General features: G+C 52.9%; 1 protein-coding gene and 1 long non-coding RNA gene across 2 annotated transcripts in view; one reads left to right on the forward strand and one right to left on the reverse strand.

The window, feature by feature from the left end:
* Nucleotides 1-13,616, reverse strand: part of SBNO2 (strawberry notch homolog 2) — a 38,488-nt gene extending 24,872 nt beyond the window's left edge. The window contains exons 1-3 of the mRNA XM_027704581.1: nt 13,054-13,616; nt 11,660-11,739; nt 6,732-6,855 (exon numbers count right to left, since the gene is read on the reverse strand). Coding sequence (XP_027560382.1) covers nt 6,732-6,855; nt 11,660-11,739; nt 13,054-13,173 — 324 coding nt within the window. The 5' untranslated portion in view covers nt 13,174-13,616. The remainder of the gene's footprint in view (nt 1-6,731; nt 6,856-11,659; nt 11,740-13,053) is intronic.
* LOC113977979 lies at nt 994-4,589 on the forward strand. The gene is made up of 2 exons (XR_003537468.1): nt 994-1,733; nt 2,470-4,589. It is a non-coding gene; the product is annotated as an uncharacterized LOC113977979 (long non-coding RNA).
* Nucleotides 13,617-18,399: the final 4,783 nt, after the last annotated feature.

The raw sequence follows: 18,399 nt of genomic DNA on the forward strand, positions 1-18,399 counted from the left end.
TTAGCCAGAAGTGCATTTGGGACATTTTAGAGCAGCATTCGGGGGGCTGTCGGCGGCAGCGGCAGGGGGAGGGTGCTCAGTGCAAAGTGAGGAAAGGTCCATTCACGGCCGGGGCTCATCGGGGGCTTTAAAAACCAACATTCGGCAGGCGGGAGGGAAAATGGAGGCAAAGGGCCCGGCAGAGCCGCTGTCCTGCGCCCGGAGATTTGCATAGAGTGTTTAGTCACGACGAGAGGGCTCTTACTTCCTCTAAGTCCAGGGCTGACTTTCAGGAAATGATGCCTGCTTGGTAAGTCAGTGAAATTACTGGCAGTGCGAGGAGAATTACTGTACGTGGTGTAATCCAACCACAGAGCTCAGTAAACAGCGCCGGGCTCGGCGGAGCCAGAGGGCTCCGGGCTCCCTCCGCTCCCTCCCCGGCCACCGAGCCCAGCCTGTGCCCCCCCAGCACAGCCCCTGCTCGGGGCTGGGGGTCCTGCCCTCCCCATTTCGGGGCTCAGATGAAGCGATCAAAGTGACAAAGCTCATGAGTATTCCCACGTTGGTGTCCCCCCCCCCAGAGCCATGTGCTCTCTTTGTCTGCAGTGCCTGCCCCACCCCAAATTGTGCCATTGGAAATCCAAAGGAGTGGCCGTTCTCTTCCCTTTCCTCCCTAGATCACTGTTACTTCCCAGGGATGCTGCCGTCTCTTTCCAAGGCTGTCCCTTTTAACTCTAACAGTTTTGGTAACAGAAATAAGCAAAATTTCTGGTGGAGAAGAGAAGGTGGCACAAAAAGGGACACCCAAAAGGGATGTAAGCCTAAGAAAGTCTGCTCCCACGCCACCCGAGGCTGGAGGGGAAGGGAATCAGCCAGAGAACCCCTTGCCCGGCGGAAAATCCCTGAGAACTGTTGTGTTTGCAGTGGGTGCAAGAGGCTCCTGTTTGCTCTTCCCTGGCCCCGGGGCCAGGCTCTGCCCGCGGGGTCAGTCCCAGTTTCCCAGTTTGCCCAGCACACCCAGCAGGGCACAGACCCAGCGCTGGGGATGGCAGAGGAGCACTGACTGCTGCGAGCCTCTCTGTCCCTGCTCCCGCTCCTTCCACACCCCCACGGCACGGCTCCCTGGGAATGCAGCTCTCCCTGTCCTGCCCGCTGCTGTCACTGCTGCTGGAAGTGCTCTTGGGGCCTCGTGCCGGGAACAGCTGGAAAATCCCACGTTATGAGGCACTTCCCTAAAAACAGAGCTTTGGAGTGACAGACGCCAGCCAAGGCCCTGGAGGCCCATGAGAGAGGCAAGCAGAAAATGGGGTGCTCTCTGACCCTCCAGGGACACAGACCAGAGTGAGGGAGTTTTGCTTTATGCCATCGGATGAGGAGGAAGGACTGGTCCCTCCAAGGAAAACATGCTGGGTCCCAGAGCTGGAAAACCACCCACAGGACAGAAACCTGCAGCGAGGCTCCTTTCCAAGGGCAGAACCCTCTGCAGCACTGCGGTTCCACAGGGATGTTACATCAACAGCCCTTAGCAGCCAGGATCCACGTTCCATCCTGCGACACACCTCGTCCTGGAGGGTTTTTCCACAAGCAAATGGGAAAGAAAAACACCAGGGCAGGTGCTTTTAACAACACGTGTGGAGTGAAGAGGCCAAATTCATTTCTGCAATGTCTTAATTAGCGACTGGCTGGTGACTTGCTGCGTTTGACCTTGACTGAACCAGCACCTCCTGCCATTCGTGCACCTTTTGGAAGAGCAGGTGGGTTATTTCCTCTTCCTTTTCTGTTAGTGAACAAATGGGGCAGCCAACAGCCCTGCAGGGCAGAGGAAGCAGGCACAGGACACAAATAACCAGGGCTGCTCATCGATCCTGTGGGACCGTGGTGGTGGGATCACCGTGGTGGGATCACTGTGGTGGGATCACCACGGAACCACCACTGCAACCCTGCTCCCCACAGCTCAGCCAGGGACACGTGTGCTCACAGACAGGGACAGGACAGCAGGATTATTCCAGCACTCACATCTGAGTTCCCCCCTTCCATCCAACCCCAGTGCACAGCCCAGGGAGCTGCTGTGCTGGGGAACCTTCAGCACCCCCCGACTCAGACCAACCCTGCTTTGAATTAAAGCATCTATTTTAAGCCATATCCCCGTGGTCTGCTATTGGATTCTGTTGCCATCATTTTTAAGAGCACTGAGCATTTCAGAACGGCTTTTCCCGCTTTTGTTGGCTTTGGGAAGGGAGGAGGCAGGCACAGCCCCTGCCAAGAACCTCAGAAGGCAGCTCTCCATCCCCTCATGCCCACAGTGGACATCACTGCTTGGAGGCAGCCACACAGATGAAAACTATCAGGACTGGAATGGGGGTGGATGTCTGAGCCCTCCAGGCTCTTTTACCCCCTCCCCAGGGCCCAGCTGGCTCCTGCAACCCACAGCCAAGCACAACTGACAACAGATTACACCTCAAAAGCCAAATTCCTCTCCCTTAACCGCAGGTATCTCCACCTGAGACAGCCCCAAGAGCTCCTCCTGTACACAGAGGGGAAAGATTTACTCTCAAGGCACAGTTCATCCAACCAAAAGGAGACATCGCTTTGGAATAACATCAGCTGGTCTCCTCCTCCTGGGGATCAGCTCAGGGTGCCTAAATCGGAGCACCCCGAGCACTCAGTGAGAAGTTACAACCACAGCCCTCACCTTCCTTACCCCAGGCCTGCAGGAAGTGTCAGGCATCTCACACAGAGGGTTTATAAAGTGTTACTACCTCAGCCCAAACCCCAACCCCGCAGTGCAAAGACAAAGACATGAGCATGTAAGGCCACTTGTTCTTCCAAGGCCTCCGAGCCAGGCAACTGCCTGCAAATGCATTTTAATGCCTGTGTTCCCTGCAGACATAACTCCAGGACAGCGACAGAAGTTCCAGGATGTTTCTTATTCCAGGAAACTCTTCGTTTCAGCCACAACCAAGTCTTCCATATAATTTAATAACTGTTACATTGATTTCTCCTAAATCACCACAGCTCTGTGTACCGAAGCACTTCTAAAAATTAATACTTTTTTTAAGAGCGGGGTAATTTCTCCTCCTGTTTTAACAAGGAAGATTAACAGGAGATTGCAAGGGGCTGGTGGTGAGGAGAGGGCTGGTTTATGATTAACATGCACGGTCAGGAGCCCCCATCCAGCACAAACAGGGCTGTAACTGCACCTTTGCAGAGTTACTGCAGGTGACTCTGCCCAGGAGCAGCCAATTCCTCCTGCCCCACGGGAAAAAAAATCCATCTGGCCTGACCTCCCTCCTCCAGCCCAATAATTCATGTTTTAAGTAGCTCTGAGTTCCTGCCACAGGAGGTTCTGCAGAGCCCCTCACACACCCGCTGTGCCCCCAGCACCTCCTCCCCTGGAGCTGCTCCCTCTCCCACTCACCCTCCCAGGTTTATTTCTCAGTGTTCCTCAGGGCAGATGAAGTCAGCAGAGGAGGTTTCTGTGTGTTCAGCAAAGTCCTGGAGCCACAAGCCACACGAAATTAAGCAAAGGGAACACAGACTATCAGCAACAGGCAGGGCCATCAGAGATAACAGGGGGCTCAGAGGAACCGGGCAGAGTCTGTGCTTTCAGTAATTCTAAACTGCCCAGAACAGTGAAGTTAAAGAAAAATCTGTGGTGGCCAAGACCAGCAGGTGTTACATGGCAGGAATGCTCTCCTAGAGCAGCGTGCTCTGCCTTCACAAGGCTCTGGGGACAGACACAGCTCATGCCCCTGGGAGGGACAGCACAGGCCAGACAATAAGTTCAGGCCTCCTGGGTTCAGTGCTTTACTGGGGCAGTTCACAGCTCTGACAGGGGAAGCACTGACATGGGAGAGGTGCCTCTGCAGAATTACTGCCCACGAGTGCTGGGTCCCAAGTCAGCAGCACCTGTGACTGGAGGAATAATCAGCAGGAAGGGAGGGAAGCAACGGAAACCGAATCCTGCTTCTCTCAGGACTGTGATTTCTAAGGACACGTGGGCAGTCAGTAGACTTTTCCATGAGGAGATGGCACCACATGGTTGGGATGAGACTCTGGCTGAAGACAACAGTTCCCAAGACCAGAAACGCTGTCAGACCCCAGCATGGCCTCCCAGAACTATTTTCTGAACCTCCGCTCAAGCCACTTGTTTATATAAAAAATGCCAATAGATCAGCAAGGATGAATCACCCAGGAGCAAGCCAGAACCCAAAAATACTGGGGAGGAAACAAGTTCAAGTTCACATCAGGCTGTTCTGGCTGTGCAGAAAAGGACCTTTCCCCGTTCACTGAGGGGAATGATCCAACTGAAGAGAAATTCCCAGAGCCATTGGAAAACGTGGCAACTCCCACTCTCGGCATCCCCAGGTCAGCAAAGGCTTTGCACTCTGCAGGTGCAGCTGAGGACCCCCAAAACAAAACATGGATAGATGGGGGGAGCAAATGCCAATGCTGGAGGGAAAAGGTGCCAGCCTTCCCACTCTCCAAACCCTATGGCACACGGACAATCCTCCCAGCACAGCCACCAACAGAAAGGGTTTGCTACACAAATGCCTCAGAGTCATCAATCACTTGCTCTTTAGACCTATGAAATCCTTTTTCAGTATTCTTCAAAATTCCAGATTCTGGTATCCCAGCAAAGCCAGGATCTATGTGTGGAGGCAGCACAAGCCCTCACCCAAGCCCCTGATCCCCTTGTCTGCCCAGTGACCACAGACTGGACCAGGAACCTGCAGCAGAGCTCTTCTGTTCCCCCTTTGGCTCCACTGCTCTGCCTGGGACAGCCAGGCCAGCACAGCATTCCATGGCACTGCCACTCCTACCGTGGCAGAGGCAAGCCTGGAAAAGTCAGGTACTTTCCTGCACAGCCACCTGGAAGGATGGAACCACCCAGCACCCCCGGGATGGCATCCTGCAGCTTTCCAGGGGGAGTGTTAATATTTAACAGTTTTGGCATCTGGGACAGTGAGAAATCAGTGAAGTGGAAAACACTGTAGGAGCAAGGGATGGAAAAACTCCAGGATGCTCCTGGATGCCTCCAGACTGATGCCACTGCCTGCAGTTCACAGCCTGCTGCTCCACCAGAGCCAGGCTCCAGTTCTGGCTCCCAGGAGCAAACCAGCAGCTCTGTTCCTGCTGGGAAAGCACACGGCACCATGGCACAATACCCCAGGGAAGGAACTGATTTGGCTGCATGAGATTCAGAGAAGGACACTTTGCTGTGTCCAGACTTGGGGCAGAACACCTGCAGGCACATTGCCATAGGTGCAAGAGTCCAAGCAAAAGCCTAAAACCACCTCGCTCCCATCCATGGCCTCCTCTCCCAAAGGATGAGTGGCACAAGAATTATTTCTTGCTCTGGAAATCGTTTGAGGTCATTTACACCTGGTTTGTCTCAGAGCCTCCTGCTCTTTTCCCACCCAGCCAACACAAAGCACCTCCTTTCCACAAAGAATCTCCAAAAATCTGCTCCCCCAGGCTGGCTGAGATCAATTTGTGTGATGCAGCAGGGAAGGAAGCTGACTGACCACTGAGATACTAGAAAATACATAACTTAAAGAAATAATTAAGCCCTTTTCCCGTTAAACCCATCAGCCAAACTCCACCAGACCTGGAGGTGAGACCTATGGGGGGGACCTCTCTCCCCTTCCCATTGCAGGCCAGTAAATGGTCTCACAAGTTGATGAGATCACCTTTCTGCCTCGTTCCTCCCACAATTAATTCTGCAGGAGGCAGAGATCAATGCTATTATGATTCAATTATTTATCTGGTTGAATCCAGTCAGAAGACCCTGATCAGCAGCTCCTGGTGGCTGCCCAGACCTGCTGTGCCAGGCAGGTCCGTGATGTAGGGCATGAGGAGCTGGAGAGGGGGGACCACAGCAGTGGCCACCTCAAAAGGCACAAATCCTCAGCACCTGCACATCCAAACCTGCAGAAACCAGAGCCCCAAAGAGGGTTAAAGCCTCTCTTTAGAAACCAAAAGCACCCTGAGGGGGAATCAATCCATACCCAGGCAGGCACCAATGTCCATATTAATTCCTAGAAAGGATAGGGTCAGTCCCTTCCTTATTGCAGATCAGCTCTGTCATATCAACTACTTCCAGTATTTACTGACTAAGCTGACCATAACACATTGCCAAAAGCCAGTACAACGTTCCAAAACCTCCATGCAAAGAGCTCCTTCCCACCCAGAGAGATCCCCGAGGTGAGGGAGCTTTGGGTCCCCAGAGGTGCCCAGTGACCCGGGGTCACTGCTCACTCCTCCCACACTCCAGCTCTGCAAAGACTGACCTGGCTCCATTCTTGGAATGCTGGGCACTGAGCTGATGTAATCCCAAAATATTCACTCTTCAGGAATCCACCAGTGCAACCAGTGAGGAAGCACGTGCAGCACACACAGGAGCAAAGAGCGTTTTGGGAGGGAAATGACTGAAGAGTCTCAAATGTGTTCAACTCACCCTGCAGGGCCCTCCTGCAGCCAGGACCCCCCAGCACTGCCAGTGCTTATGGCAAACACCACTTTAAAAGGCAGAAGCAGTTTCACCACAGAGAAGCCCCTACCAAGGCATGGACAGCTTCCAAACTCACGGTGTCACAGGACTGATCCCAACTGCACACAACTCCTGTCTGGGGCTGGACAAATTTATTGCCCATCACTTCCTTTCCCCTCAGTAAGGCAACACTGAAACATAACCCCCAGCACTTCAGAGGCCCCTTCTCCCCCAGAGGCATCATGAACTCTGCACTTACCTGAGGAAAATCCCCATTTTTTGGTAAGAAGTCAGCGGGGTCCACAGTTGCATAGTTTGTATCCAAGAAATGTGGTCTGCTGATGGAATCCATATAAAAATCCTGAGGGAGGTTAAAATATTGCCTGTAAGGAAATGGGAGAAGCAGTTACTCCCTGTCAGTTGCCAGCACTTCACAGGTCACTTCAGCAGTGGTGAAGCTGCAGCTCTGGGATGTCACACACAGGAGGGGGATATTATTATGGATATTATCCAGAAAAGAGTTCAAGGCAAAATAATATATCTCCCAGTTTTATCCCACTTCCCAAACTTGGCAGTAAGAAAGTAAGAAAGCTGTACTAAAAATATAATTCTTGGCAATTTGTGTAAACCAGGAAGGATTTAATAGATAAAAGTGGTCTGCAGGACTAATTAATATTTCAGTCCTGACAACAAAGCAGAATGGAGCCCCTGGGACATCCCAGTGCTGAGTGTGACGGGTGTGATGGCACCTGTCAGTCACACCACGTGGGGACACACACCAAGGTGCAGGGAAACATCACACCTGAATGTCAGTTTGGGCCATAAACCCCCCAAAACCAGCCCCACAAACCAGCTCTGACAGGGAAAGATCCCCCGGCACACCTGGACAGACCCCAAAGGCAGATCAGAATGGAAGGGCTGGGGACAGGGAACCCCACACAGAACTGTTACCCCGAGAGAGGAACTGGGGATGTGACTGATGTGAGTTCCAAGAAAAGATCTCTGCTGAACTAACAGGGGAACAAAGCAAAGGTCTTGCCTGCTCCTGCTGGGCAGGGCCATGCCAGCTTCCTCTGCTCCCTGCGCCCAGCACCCGCTTCCTCTGGGCAGCCACAGGCAAAAACTGCACCAGAGCAGCCAATTCCCTTCCTCCTGGCCCCTGCTCCACACCACCCCCTGCTTTTGCTCTTACAGACACAAGCCCCTTCCCTCTCCTGCAGGAGCAAGGAATGTGCTTTGTAATCCTTCCCGTAAGTTCCTGCCCTCCTTGGGCAATCACAGAACGCTCACCCCACCAGCTGCTCTCCTCTTGTGGGAGCTGCACGTTCTCCCTCACACCAGAGCCACAGAACCCCTGGCCAGAGACTAGAAGGAGGCACTGGGGGAGGGAGAAACAGAGCTTAAACAGAACTCCTGCCCAGGAGCTGGGAATGAGGAGCTGCCAAAGGACTATTAAGCAATTAAGGTGCCATGTGTAGCCAGCAGCTCATTAACTCACCCGCTGAACATTTACATGTGGATTTATGTGCAAACACAGTTATCTCCTCTGCTAAATACATTTTTCCTGCTCGTTTTCCATCATTAAAGGTAATATCCTGAAAAACCAATGGCTCCCTACTCCTCCTTTCCTTTTTTCCTTCTTTTCCGTGCTGCCACAGCTCTACCTGCTGCAGAGAGCCCACGTGAACACACCTGCACATCACAGCCCCCACAGTCCAGCCCTGACTCTCAGCTCCTCCTAATCCATCCAGGCAAGTTAAAATCTGGGCAGAAATTCTGGGAATGAATGTATTTCCACACAGGAAAAGGTTGGTTTAAATGGCTTTCAAGTCGAGGCCGCTGCGGTCTCACCGTCTCTCGCACGAGGACAGAGCTTGGCCGGCCTCAAGGAACTAACCAGGGGATGGAAAAACTATTTTTACTGGAAAAGTGAACACCCCCTCCTGCTTCCCTGGCACTTCATGGCCCAGACAAGGGTCAGTCAAGGTAACAGAGAGGAGCCCAAGAGCGTCCCATCCTCCCTGGCCTGCCCTGCTGCGCAATGACCAGCCCTGGGTGGTATTTTCCTTCCCTTAACGTTGGTTTTCCAATCTGCCCGTGTGACATGCACTCTGTTCCCACAGCCTGCAGTGAGAGCCCACAGCAGCTCCAGGCACCGCTCCGAGATCCTCCTCGGAAAGCCACCAAGTCCTTCCATCCCTTTGGACCTGGCCTTTACCTTCCCTGGAGTCAGGAATTAAAGCTGTTACTTGCAGGGCTGGCACAGCCACCGACGAGGTCGCTCGAATTGACCTGGGAAACAAGAGCTTGAGCTGGAACAATCAGGTCTGTGACCCTGGCACAGCAAAGGTGTGAGCACAGCCCTGCAGAGAACTGCCCTGTCCACCCCTGCTCAGCCTCTCCAGGGTTTGCTTCCTGGCAAACTGCTCTATGGAAGCAGCTTCCTTCAAAGGCCGAGCGTGCTCACGGGACAACCACAAACCATTCCAGAAAGGAAATTTGTGCTGCTTTAATCACAGCAGCCCCACAAAGAGGAGTGCTCCGTTGCAATTCCGTTGCATTCCAGCTGCTCATCCACGATCCAATGCACCTAAAGCTCTTCTGGGCCCACGCTGCCACTTCAGTGAGACCTCCTGGGTGTGTTTTGGCCGGGCTCCATCCTCTGTCCTCCACTCAGAGACACAAACTCCACATCTCAGGCCAGTGGGAGACCAGGGAGAGCTGAGAGGCTGACTCAGCACCAGTCCAGCACTCACCTTCCCCATCAGACACCAACCCAATTTCAGAGCCTGCTTTACTATTCCAGCGAGCAAGACTCCACAGAGAGGTGGAAAAGGGCATGAAAACGGCAAGAAAAGGGGTCGTGTGTTTTGGCAACTGGGGAGAAAGCTTTGCTGCAGGTTTGAGAAGCACCTTCCTGCAGCTGTGACACCTCGTCCAACAGCACAACTGGGCTGTCCCAGATCCCCCCGGCCAGGAACGTGTTGAGCCTCCAGCTGCAAGGGAAGCCCAGCTCTGCAGGGATAACTTCCTTAAAATTAACTGAGCTGCAGCTCTTCGGGGCCCTGAACCTCAGTGGTTCTTTTAGGGAGGTTTAATACACTGTTGACACTAGTCAGGTTAAGAAAATGTGAACCAGAGAGGCCACGTTTGGGGTCTTCTAAAGAAATTCCCCACCATGAAAGCAAAGTCTCAAAAAGAAACAGGAAAAACCTGCTTCAGGATAAAGGTGTTGCTATGAGAATAAGCCCTGTCCAAACACAGCCGCTTGCAAATGAGATTTCTCTGCAAGGATTCTGAAGAGAAACATGCACCACCTCTAATGGCAGCTGCATTTTTCTGTGTCACAGCATGGGCTACAATTACAACTGCCTTTAAAATCCCATTTTTCAATTATTCCATCCCTTTCAGGATTCCTACCTGTAGCCCCCTAACCCTAAATCCACCTAAAACAGAGTCAGTGCAGTTTTCAAGTACAGAAAGCACGGACTTTTTTAATGTGAAAGGCAGATATGGAAAATCTCACCTCAAAGGTGATTTTTACAGTTCTCAGGCTATGAAGAACAGGACACTAAAGGTGCAGCCTTGGCTAAATCGCTCCCTAGCAAACAATGACTACAATGAGCCACATTTCCAGAAGTAACTCCAGCAAAGCAAGCCCAGGTTTGTGTCAGACACAGGCATGTCCTTGCAGGATCGGGCTGTAACGTTCCCAGCAGCGCCGACACGAGCGGCACCTGACAGGAAGAGAGAGGGGGCAAAACCAGAACAAATGGTCAAGGAGAAAAACCCAACACAATAGACAAACACAATCTAATCTTGTGGTTCAATGCAGCAAAACAGAAATTCTGTTATAGCTCTCCGGAGGATTCACAACGTGCAATTTACAGGAATCCTGCTCAAAAAGCACAGCCCCTTCCCATCAGCCCCGGCTGGCCGAGAGCAAAGGGCCCAAGTGGAGCTGGGAACTCCTCTCCTGTTCTCCTGTGGGGAGGAGCTGGCACAGCTCAGCTCCCTCAGCACCTGTGGGGCAGCTTCTTGGGACCCTCCTGTCGGGAAGTGCCCTGTCCATCCCCCCAGCGCTGCCAGGAGACACCCGGAGCACCAGAACCAGCCCAGGGACACGACACACCTCATCCCCCCAAACAGGGGCTGATCCTCACTGACAGCCCTCCTGGAACTCACACCCTCACAGGGAGGCATCTCTGCTTTTCCAGGAAGATGCCAAAATCCCTTTAAACTAAATCCCTGCTTTAATTCCAGGCACCTGGAGCACAGTTATTAGCTCATGATACGAGTTCTGCTTCTTTCACTTTTCGTTCCTCCCACCTCTGACCTAGATAAAGAACACATCCTGTGTATCCATGCCACTCCCTGGATTCACAGAGACCAAAGAACAGCCCTGGATCAGCCTTCAAACCTTCTGCCCCACAAACAGCATCTCCCAGCCCCAACAGAGCCCCCATCCAAGTCACTAAGTGGTGGCACAAGGCCAGTTTATGTTGTCCAAACGTCTGTCATATCCCACCTTCTGATCCAGGACGGAGTTCCATCATAAAGGGGGGAAAGGGAAAACAATGTTTATTGTTATGCAAAAATCCCTCAAAAAATGCTGTTTTGGGCAGGTAGTCTAGAGACAGTGTTGCTCTGGATCCAGCAAGCCCGTGGCTCACATCCTTCCCACGAGAGTCACAACCCAAATGAACTCTGGGCTGAGCACGTTTTTTCAGTGCAGACACGACACAGTTGGTGTCAGTCACTTCCAGTGACATGGCAAAGAATTTTAACTTCACCCAAAACCTGCCACCTGGCACAGGTAACATCTTCCTCCATGTCTGTACCAAGGTAGAGACTGCCCAGTGTGTTTCCTCTGCCAGATCATGCTCATGGGGTGTGTTTAAAATTCCATTAGTGTAACAAATCCAAGCTAAAGCAAGGCTGTTCCCCTTTTACTGCAGCCTCCAGGTTTACCAGAAATCAAAGGTTTTCTCTTGTTTTCTAAAACAAAAAGCTGTTTGCTGCTGTTTCCAAGCTGCAACAGTATGAAATGCCACAAGATCAGAGAGTGATGCAATTATTTCCCCATCAGATCTTGAAATAAAGTAAACAAGGAAAACAGTAAAGAAACAGTTGAATCACGGGATGTGCAAGAGCAGAGGGGATTAGACAAAGGAGAACAGCACTCACTGGTTTTCACTTGGGAAGGACGAGGTTGGGAAAGAGGCAGAGTAGCAGCTACTCCATGGATTGGCGGCCAGCATGGAATTCTGCAAGGAGAAACCACAACAGTCAGAGCAGCAGAGGCCTGGCACCATCACCTGTGGCTGCAGATCCAAAGGCAGGCTGGTGGCTCCCCTCCCTCAGTGCTTTCCAGAGGCAGAGGTGGCTCCTCATCTCTTGAGCAGGAGACATTGAGTGCTACTCTCCATTTCCAGCTTTGGGACCTACTTCCCTGTCACTGCCCCCAGAAGGTCACTGGGGTCAATCCCCTGCTTCAGCCCTTCCACTCATTCAGGACACTCCAACGGGACAAGAGGAAATGGCCTCGAGCTGTGCCAGGGGAGGGTCAGGTTGGACATCAGGAGGGATTTCTGCATGGAAGGGGTGCTCAGGCATTGGCAGGGGCTGCCCAGGGAGGTGGTGGAGTCCCCACCCCTGAAGGTGTCCAAGGAACAACTGGACATGGCACTGAGTGCTCTGGGGTGGGGGACAAGGTGGGCATCGGGCACAGGTTGGACTTGATGACCCTGGAGGTCTTTCCAACCTCAATGATTCCATGATTCTATGATTCAGCCTCTGTGGGAAGCCAACACTAACCCAGTAACCTGAAATTGGCTGACAGAGGTCACACCCAAAAACATCCTTCTGTGCCTTTTGCCTTCCCACTTCCCCGAACAGTCTCCAACGTTAATGAGAAGCTTTTAGCTCAGCTCGTACCAATGAAATCAGGGAGAGAACACAGTATCTCCTTACTCAGCTCCAGAGCAGCCTTTCATCTGCCCTTTGTGTGCCCAAAGCACTGAAACCTTGTGCTTGAAGCAACAGGCACTTGGGCCTCGCTGGAACCTCTGCTGTTCCTGCATGTGACACACTCCAGAGTTAGGAAGAGAAAACTGCAGGAACACGTCAGCTATTTTGGGACTGGGGTTTGCTTTTTGCCCTGTTGGACAAAGGCATCAGGGACCTGGTCCGGTTTTAGCAGCTGCATCAGGACAAACACAACTTATTTATTCCTGCTGCTCTGGAAACAGGCACAGCTGGACCCAGGCACAGGTTCAGATGTCTCGGAGAGACGAGCAGGGGGAGGAACAAGGTCTGCAATCCTGGGTACCCTCTTCAGTCCTTCACCAGGCAGCTGGCACCCAGCAGCTTTCAGAGAGTCCTTGTTTTAAGCACAGCCCTGCTTCTCCCTCCCCACTTCAAAGCCAGCAGACAGCCTCACCTCAATCCCTCTGATCGATCCTGGACAGCTGCCTGGAAAGTCTGGGAAACCGCTGCTGTCAACGTGCCCCAGGACTCCCAGGATGTGCCCAGGCCCCTCCCCGGGACAGCCTCCCCCTCCCCAGGAGCTGTGGCCTCACCTCCATGTCCGGCAGGGCGAGCTGGGGGCGGAGGCCGGGGATGCTGCACAGGGCATCGCCCGGCTGCTGGTGCTGCGGGAAGCTGTTCCCCCCCTCCATGGCGGGGTGAGCTGAGGGCATCAGCCCGTGTCCTGCCGCATGGAGCCCTCGGGATGGGCGGGACAGGCTCTGGAGTGAGTGCTGGGAGGGTCTTTATCTGTGCTCTTCACCCTGCACCATGTCCTGGGCTGGGAAAGAAAGGCACGGTTAGGTTTTACGAAAGAGGAGGGGGAAAAAAAGAGACTCGTAAGCCCAAACATAGCTGAGAGATGAGCAAACAGCCACCAGCCTGTGAAGTGCTCCTGCCTCTTCAGAAAAGAGAGGTTTTTCTGGGAAACAGAGCTCTCCACTACCACCACACCTGGAATTCAACCAGACAGGAACTGAGACACACCTCTCCTGCCTTTCACACTGCGGGAGCCTGGCAGGTCCCCACCACTCCTGCACACACACCCGAGTTCAGCCAGAGGAATTTTCTTGTCTGATGTACAAAAAGACTCTGCACTTGTGTGCAAACTCAAGGCAATCAATTCTCCCAAACTGCCTGTTTTCCTGAAAATATGCTCCCGTCCCAGGGACACCCACAGCGAGCCAGGAGCGAGCCCTCACCTCCCACCCCGCAGCACACTGAGGTCTCCCAAACCCCCCAGCAGATGTTCCTGTGCACCAACACCTCCCACACCAGTCACACAGGACAGCACACTGCTACACTTTTTAGATTAATGGTATTTACGTTACAAATCCCAGAATTTATCAGCTCCTGGCACCTTCCCTCTTGCAGCGATGGGGGATCTCGGGCTCACACCTGCCCACCCAGGATCATTGTCTGGCAGGATTAACCCCACGGGAACGCGCTGCCTCTGCCACAGCTTCTCAGTCAAAACCTCCCAATTATTACTTTTTTTCACTAAACTCTCCATAATCCCAAAGGAAACCAATTTCCCATTGGATTTAATGGATTAAAAAAAAAAAAAGAGGTGGTGAAAGCAGCCTATACAACCGGAGGAGCAGAGAAAAGCATCTGTGATGTCTTTACTTCCACTGGATCTTTCTTTTCCTTCTTTCTGCCTCCCCTGACCCTGTCCCTCCCCAGAAGCCAAGGAAATCAAAGTGGCCAACACCTTCTGATGGAGAATCCAGCCACACACAACACCTACAGAGCACAGACCAAAGCTGTAATTTGAGAGAGCCACCTTTGATCATTTGGGAGACACTGTTTGCTCAAGGAGTATTTTTGAAAAGCCATTTCTGAGTCAGAGGCCCTTCAAAAATAAGTGACCTTCCAGCGAACAAAATGATTGCTGCCTTTGCAATGGAAAGTTAAATTAAAGGGACTCTTTCTTCCCTTCTGTGGTGCCACAGCCGTGCCAGCAGTGCCCCATGGGCAGGGTTCATGTGGGGCCTGCAGAGCCCGTGGGGACCAGCCAGGACCCCCAGGCCTGGACACCGATCCCATGGTGGGAATTGCAGGCAAAGCCCCCACGCTCTGGGGACCTTCTGAGGGAAGAGCAGAGACCCAGGGTCACGTCCTGCCTATCAAATGCTGTGCAGAGCTCCCAATGACATTGGGGTTTTTTTTGGAGGGGAAGGTGTCCCTTTTCCTTTTTTTAATGACTCCCTTTAACTCCTGCTCAGCTTCTCCCAAGCATGGGCTGAGGTTTGCTGATCCCAGGGTCAATGTCACCAACTGGTCCAGAGGCACTGATGCCCTCCAGTGCCTGTAAAACCCTGTGACTCTTCCTCACACCAGACTTCAGGGGCTTTGCTGCTTTTCTTTTTTTCTTTCCTATTTGTAACAGCTTTTGAAGGGAAATCAGCAGCAATGATTCCCGTCAGAGCCGTAACAAATACACAGCTTTACTTACACATCCAAAGGAACTTAGGAAGGGTGAAATCAATATCAGAATCTCTCCGTTCCTGCTCTACATTAGCTCATGTCTCACACCACCAGATCTCACTCGTGGACTCTGCAGGGCAGAGCCTGTCCCTAAAACAGCACCAGTTCCTTAGGAAAACTCCTGTGCAAAAGATCACACCCCACTGGCAAAAGGAAGGAAAACTGCTTAGCAAAAACACTGGAATGCCCTGGGCCTTGGTTTATGGGGGGCTCTAGTACAACTCCAAAATACTGGCAAGCATTGAGAACAGTGGGAAGCAAGAGGCACCAAGAGTTTGCAGCTCTGCTCCCGGCACCCTTCCAGCCACATCTCAATCCTGGAGGATGCTGAGGGTATTCCTTGTCCAAGGAAAACGGCACCAGCATGTGCTGGATGTCCCCAAACCCAACCTGCACCGGCCAAAGCCTTGTGCTGCACAATGAGCTTCTGTGACAGCAGAGACACCAAGCTCCTGGGTGCTGTCCCAGCTCTCACTGGTGCCAGGAGCTGCTGTCTGGCTTACACACACAAATTCCAAGAAAAATCTAAATAAAAACTCACTAAATCCAGTGTCAGAGACCTGTGTGAGCCCGAGGATGGCAGGAGAACAGAGAAGTGGGAACAGCCCTTGGTTTGTGCCTGTCCCACCATCCTCCAGGCAGCCACGTCACGGAAAACCGTGAAAATCGGCGAGCTCCAAAGTGCTTCCACTTCCAGCTCCCACCCCGCTGCCCTGACAACAAACACTGATAACATGGAGGCCACACACGAGGGAAGTGCCACAGCGAACTTCTCGAGTGTTGTTCCCCCAATCCTCTTACCAAACACGCTCCCTCAAAGCAGCAGCTTCCAGCGGGAAGCAAACCCAGGAGATGAGGCTCCCGGGCACAGCACTCATGTTGCAGAGGGCTGGGAGAGGAGAGGAGAGGAGAGCCCACAGAGCAGCACCTGCAGCACATGGAGACGGTTTCCAACTCCAGAGGTTCCAGCCACGTTTTCCTGCGGAACAGCCCCGACCCCCTGGATATCAGAGGGATGGCCCAAGAATCCCACCAGCCCCGCTCCTTCCTGGTCCCGCTCCTTCCCGGCCGAGCAGCCCAGTCTGAAAGTGAAAGCAGCTCCTGCACTGCGTGACCAACCCCTGAGCGATCCCATCCTATCACTGGAGCACTTTCAATATTCCTAACAGTTTGCTTAAAGGTGTGCTGTCAGCCCAGGCACCGAAGGGCAGCTCCAGTCTGGAATTCCTGTGGAATACATCACACCTAGAGGTTATGGAGCATGAATTATCAACTTGTAACAGCTTGGGCTTTTTAGACATTTCTCGGACCAGCACTGCAGCAGAGAAATTCCAACAGGAAACACACCAAGAACTGCTCTGCAATAACCAGGATGGACAGAGCTGGGGGTGAGGGCTCAGATCAGGAGTGGTGAAAACAACCCAGTAAACGCAACCAGCACTTCCTCCTGTTGTGTTCCAGCCTTTGTTGGTGTATTTTAAATGGTCTCTGTTAAAGGAAGACAGCCAGGAACCCACAGGCAGGCCTGGAGCAGCCGGAGCTAAACCTGCCCATCGTGAATTACCACGCGCTGAGAACAACAAAAACACCTCAGAAACACGATCCAGCTCCTCCTTCTGCTCACAGATCAGTTCCTCTGGCCCTGCCGACCCCCACGGGGCAGAGGGAGAGCCCCAGGCCCTGCTCCAGCCACTGCTGAGCCAGCGACTGGGGCACCCACCGGAGCTGCAGCTGAAGGGAATTGGGCAGGACACAACGTGAATGTAACGGCTCAAAGAAATGGGAACTCAACACTTCAGAACTCTAAACAGTCATTTTACATCTCAAGCACCCAGGCATCTTCAAGTTCCTCTTTCATGTTTCTCCTTGCCATACTTTTGGCAAGTTTAGGCCAAACAGGCAGACAGGAATAGGAGTCAGTCCTGTCACCAGTGCAAAGGACAACATCAGACTGGAACACACGGACTGTGTGATGAAAACTGAATCACTCCAGGGCATCCTAAGCCAGCAGTTGGAGCCACCTTGATGTCCTGAATGCTCTGGGCATGGAAAAGGCTCCTGGGACGCTGGCACTGCAGCCTCAGAGCTGCTCTGTGTGGGCATGGCACTGTCAGGGTCCCTGATTCTTTACACTTTCAATCTTTTTCAATTCTTTACAGCTCCAGTCCCGAGAGACACTTGGGAGAAACCCTCTGCACTGCACCTGAGCAGGTCCCAACGTTCTGCTTCACACGCAGCCACCCGTGGTGGAAAAACCACTCCGGGACATCAAAGCCAACTTCCCTGTGGATCAGAGGCACATAAACACCACTTCCAACCCGCCAGCCTCCAGGCAGGCTCAGCGTGCACCTGCTCTGGGAGAGGTATGTGTTCACCTCCATCACACCTACACATGTGCAGACCCTGACCCTGTTACCAAAACAGACTGAAGAGTTTTGAGTTTTAAGCTGAAGAATGTTTCAGGGGACTATAAACCTGATTAGGCCTGGAAGGCTTTCCTGAGACTGTCACAGCGACAAGTCACAGCACGGTTTTCTCCTGTGCAGAAAACTCCCAGCAGTGTTTCAATGAGACTCATTTGGGTTTGTGGCTTCAGGAACAGGCTTATTTTAGGAAAATGAGGGTGTAAACATCCAACAAACAGACCCCCATCAAGTAAAGAGCAGGGGCAGAGATAATGCAGCTCAGGCTTCCAGAGGCTCTGGCTGGCAGCATAAAGAGCTCTGCAAAAGCTGGTGCTGCTGCACGGAACACACAATCCTCCTGAACCCACAGCAACAGCACTGGCACGTCACCGTCCACTTAAACATTCCCACCACCAGCTGCTCTGGTTCAGCCATCCCCACACAGCTCAGGACGAGCTCAACACTCAGATAAATGGGCAGCAGGAACAGCCCCACACAGGCACAGCCCTCCAAACTCACCCCCGGGGACAGACCAGAAAACCCCGCGGGGGTTTGGATCCCGGCTTTTGGGACGGCAGCACAGAACCCGCCCTTTAATTTTAATTCTAACTGAGTCCTGCCGAGGGGGAGCCGGCAGCTCTCAGGGCCGATATTTGGGGTTACCCCGAGGAGGGAGCGTGTTTTAGACCTGGCACCGGCGCTTAAATGAGCCGAAGCACCTCAGCAGGACCTGACGGATTCAGGGTTTCAGAGGGCGAAGGCTTAGACGGGATATTGGGAAGGAATTCTTGGCTGGGAGGGTCGCCCAGAGAAGCTGCGGCTGCCCCACCCCTGGAAGCGTCCAAGGCCAGGTTGGAGCCACCTGGGCTAAAGTGGAAGCTCAAAGAAGTGGAAACGGGATGAGCTTTAAGCTCTCTCCTACCCAAACCTCAACGAGGCTCCACCGGGCCCGGTTCGGGGCTGAGGGGGCCGGGGGGGGGACGGGACCCCCCGTCCGGGGGGTCC

The sequence above is a fragment of the Neopelma chrysocephalum genome, unplaced genomic scaffold (assembly GCF_003984885.1).
Source record: "Neopelma chrysocephalum unplaced genomic scaffold, ASM398488v2 Primary Assembly neopelma1_283, whole genome shotgun sequence".
Classification (NCBI taxonomy): Eukaryota; Metazoa; Chordata; class Aves; order Passeriformes; family Pipridae; genus Neopelma; species Neopelma chrysocephalum.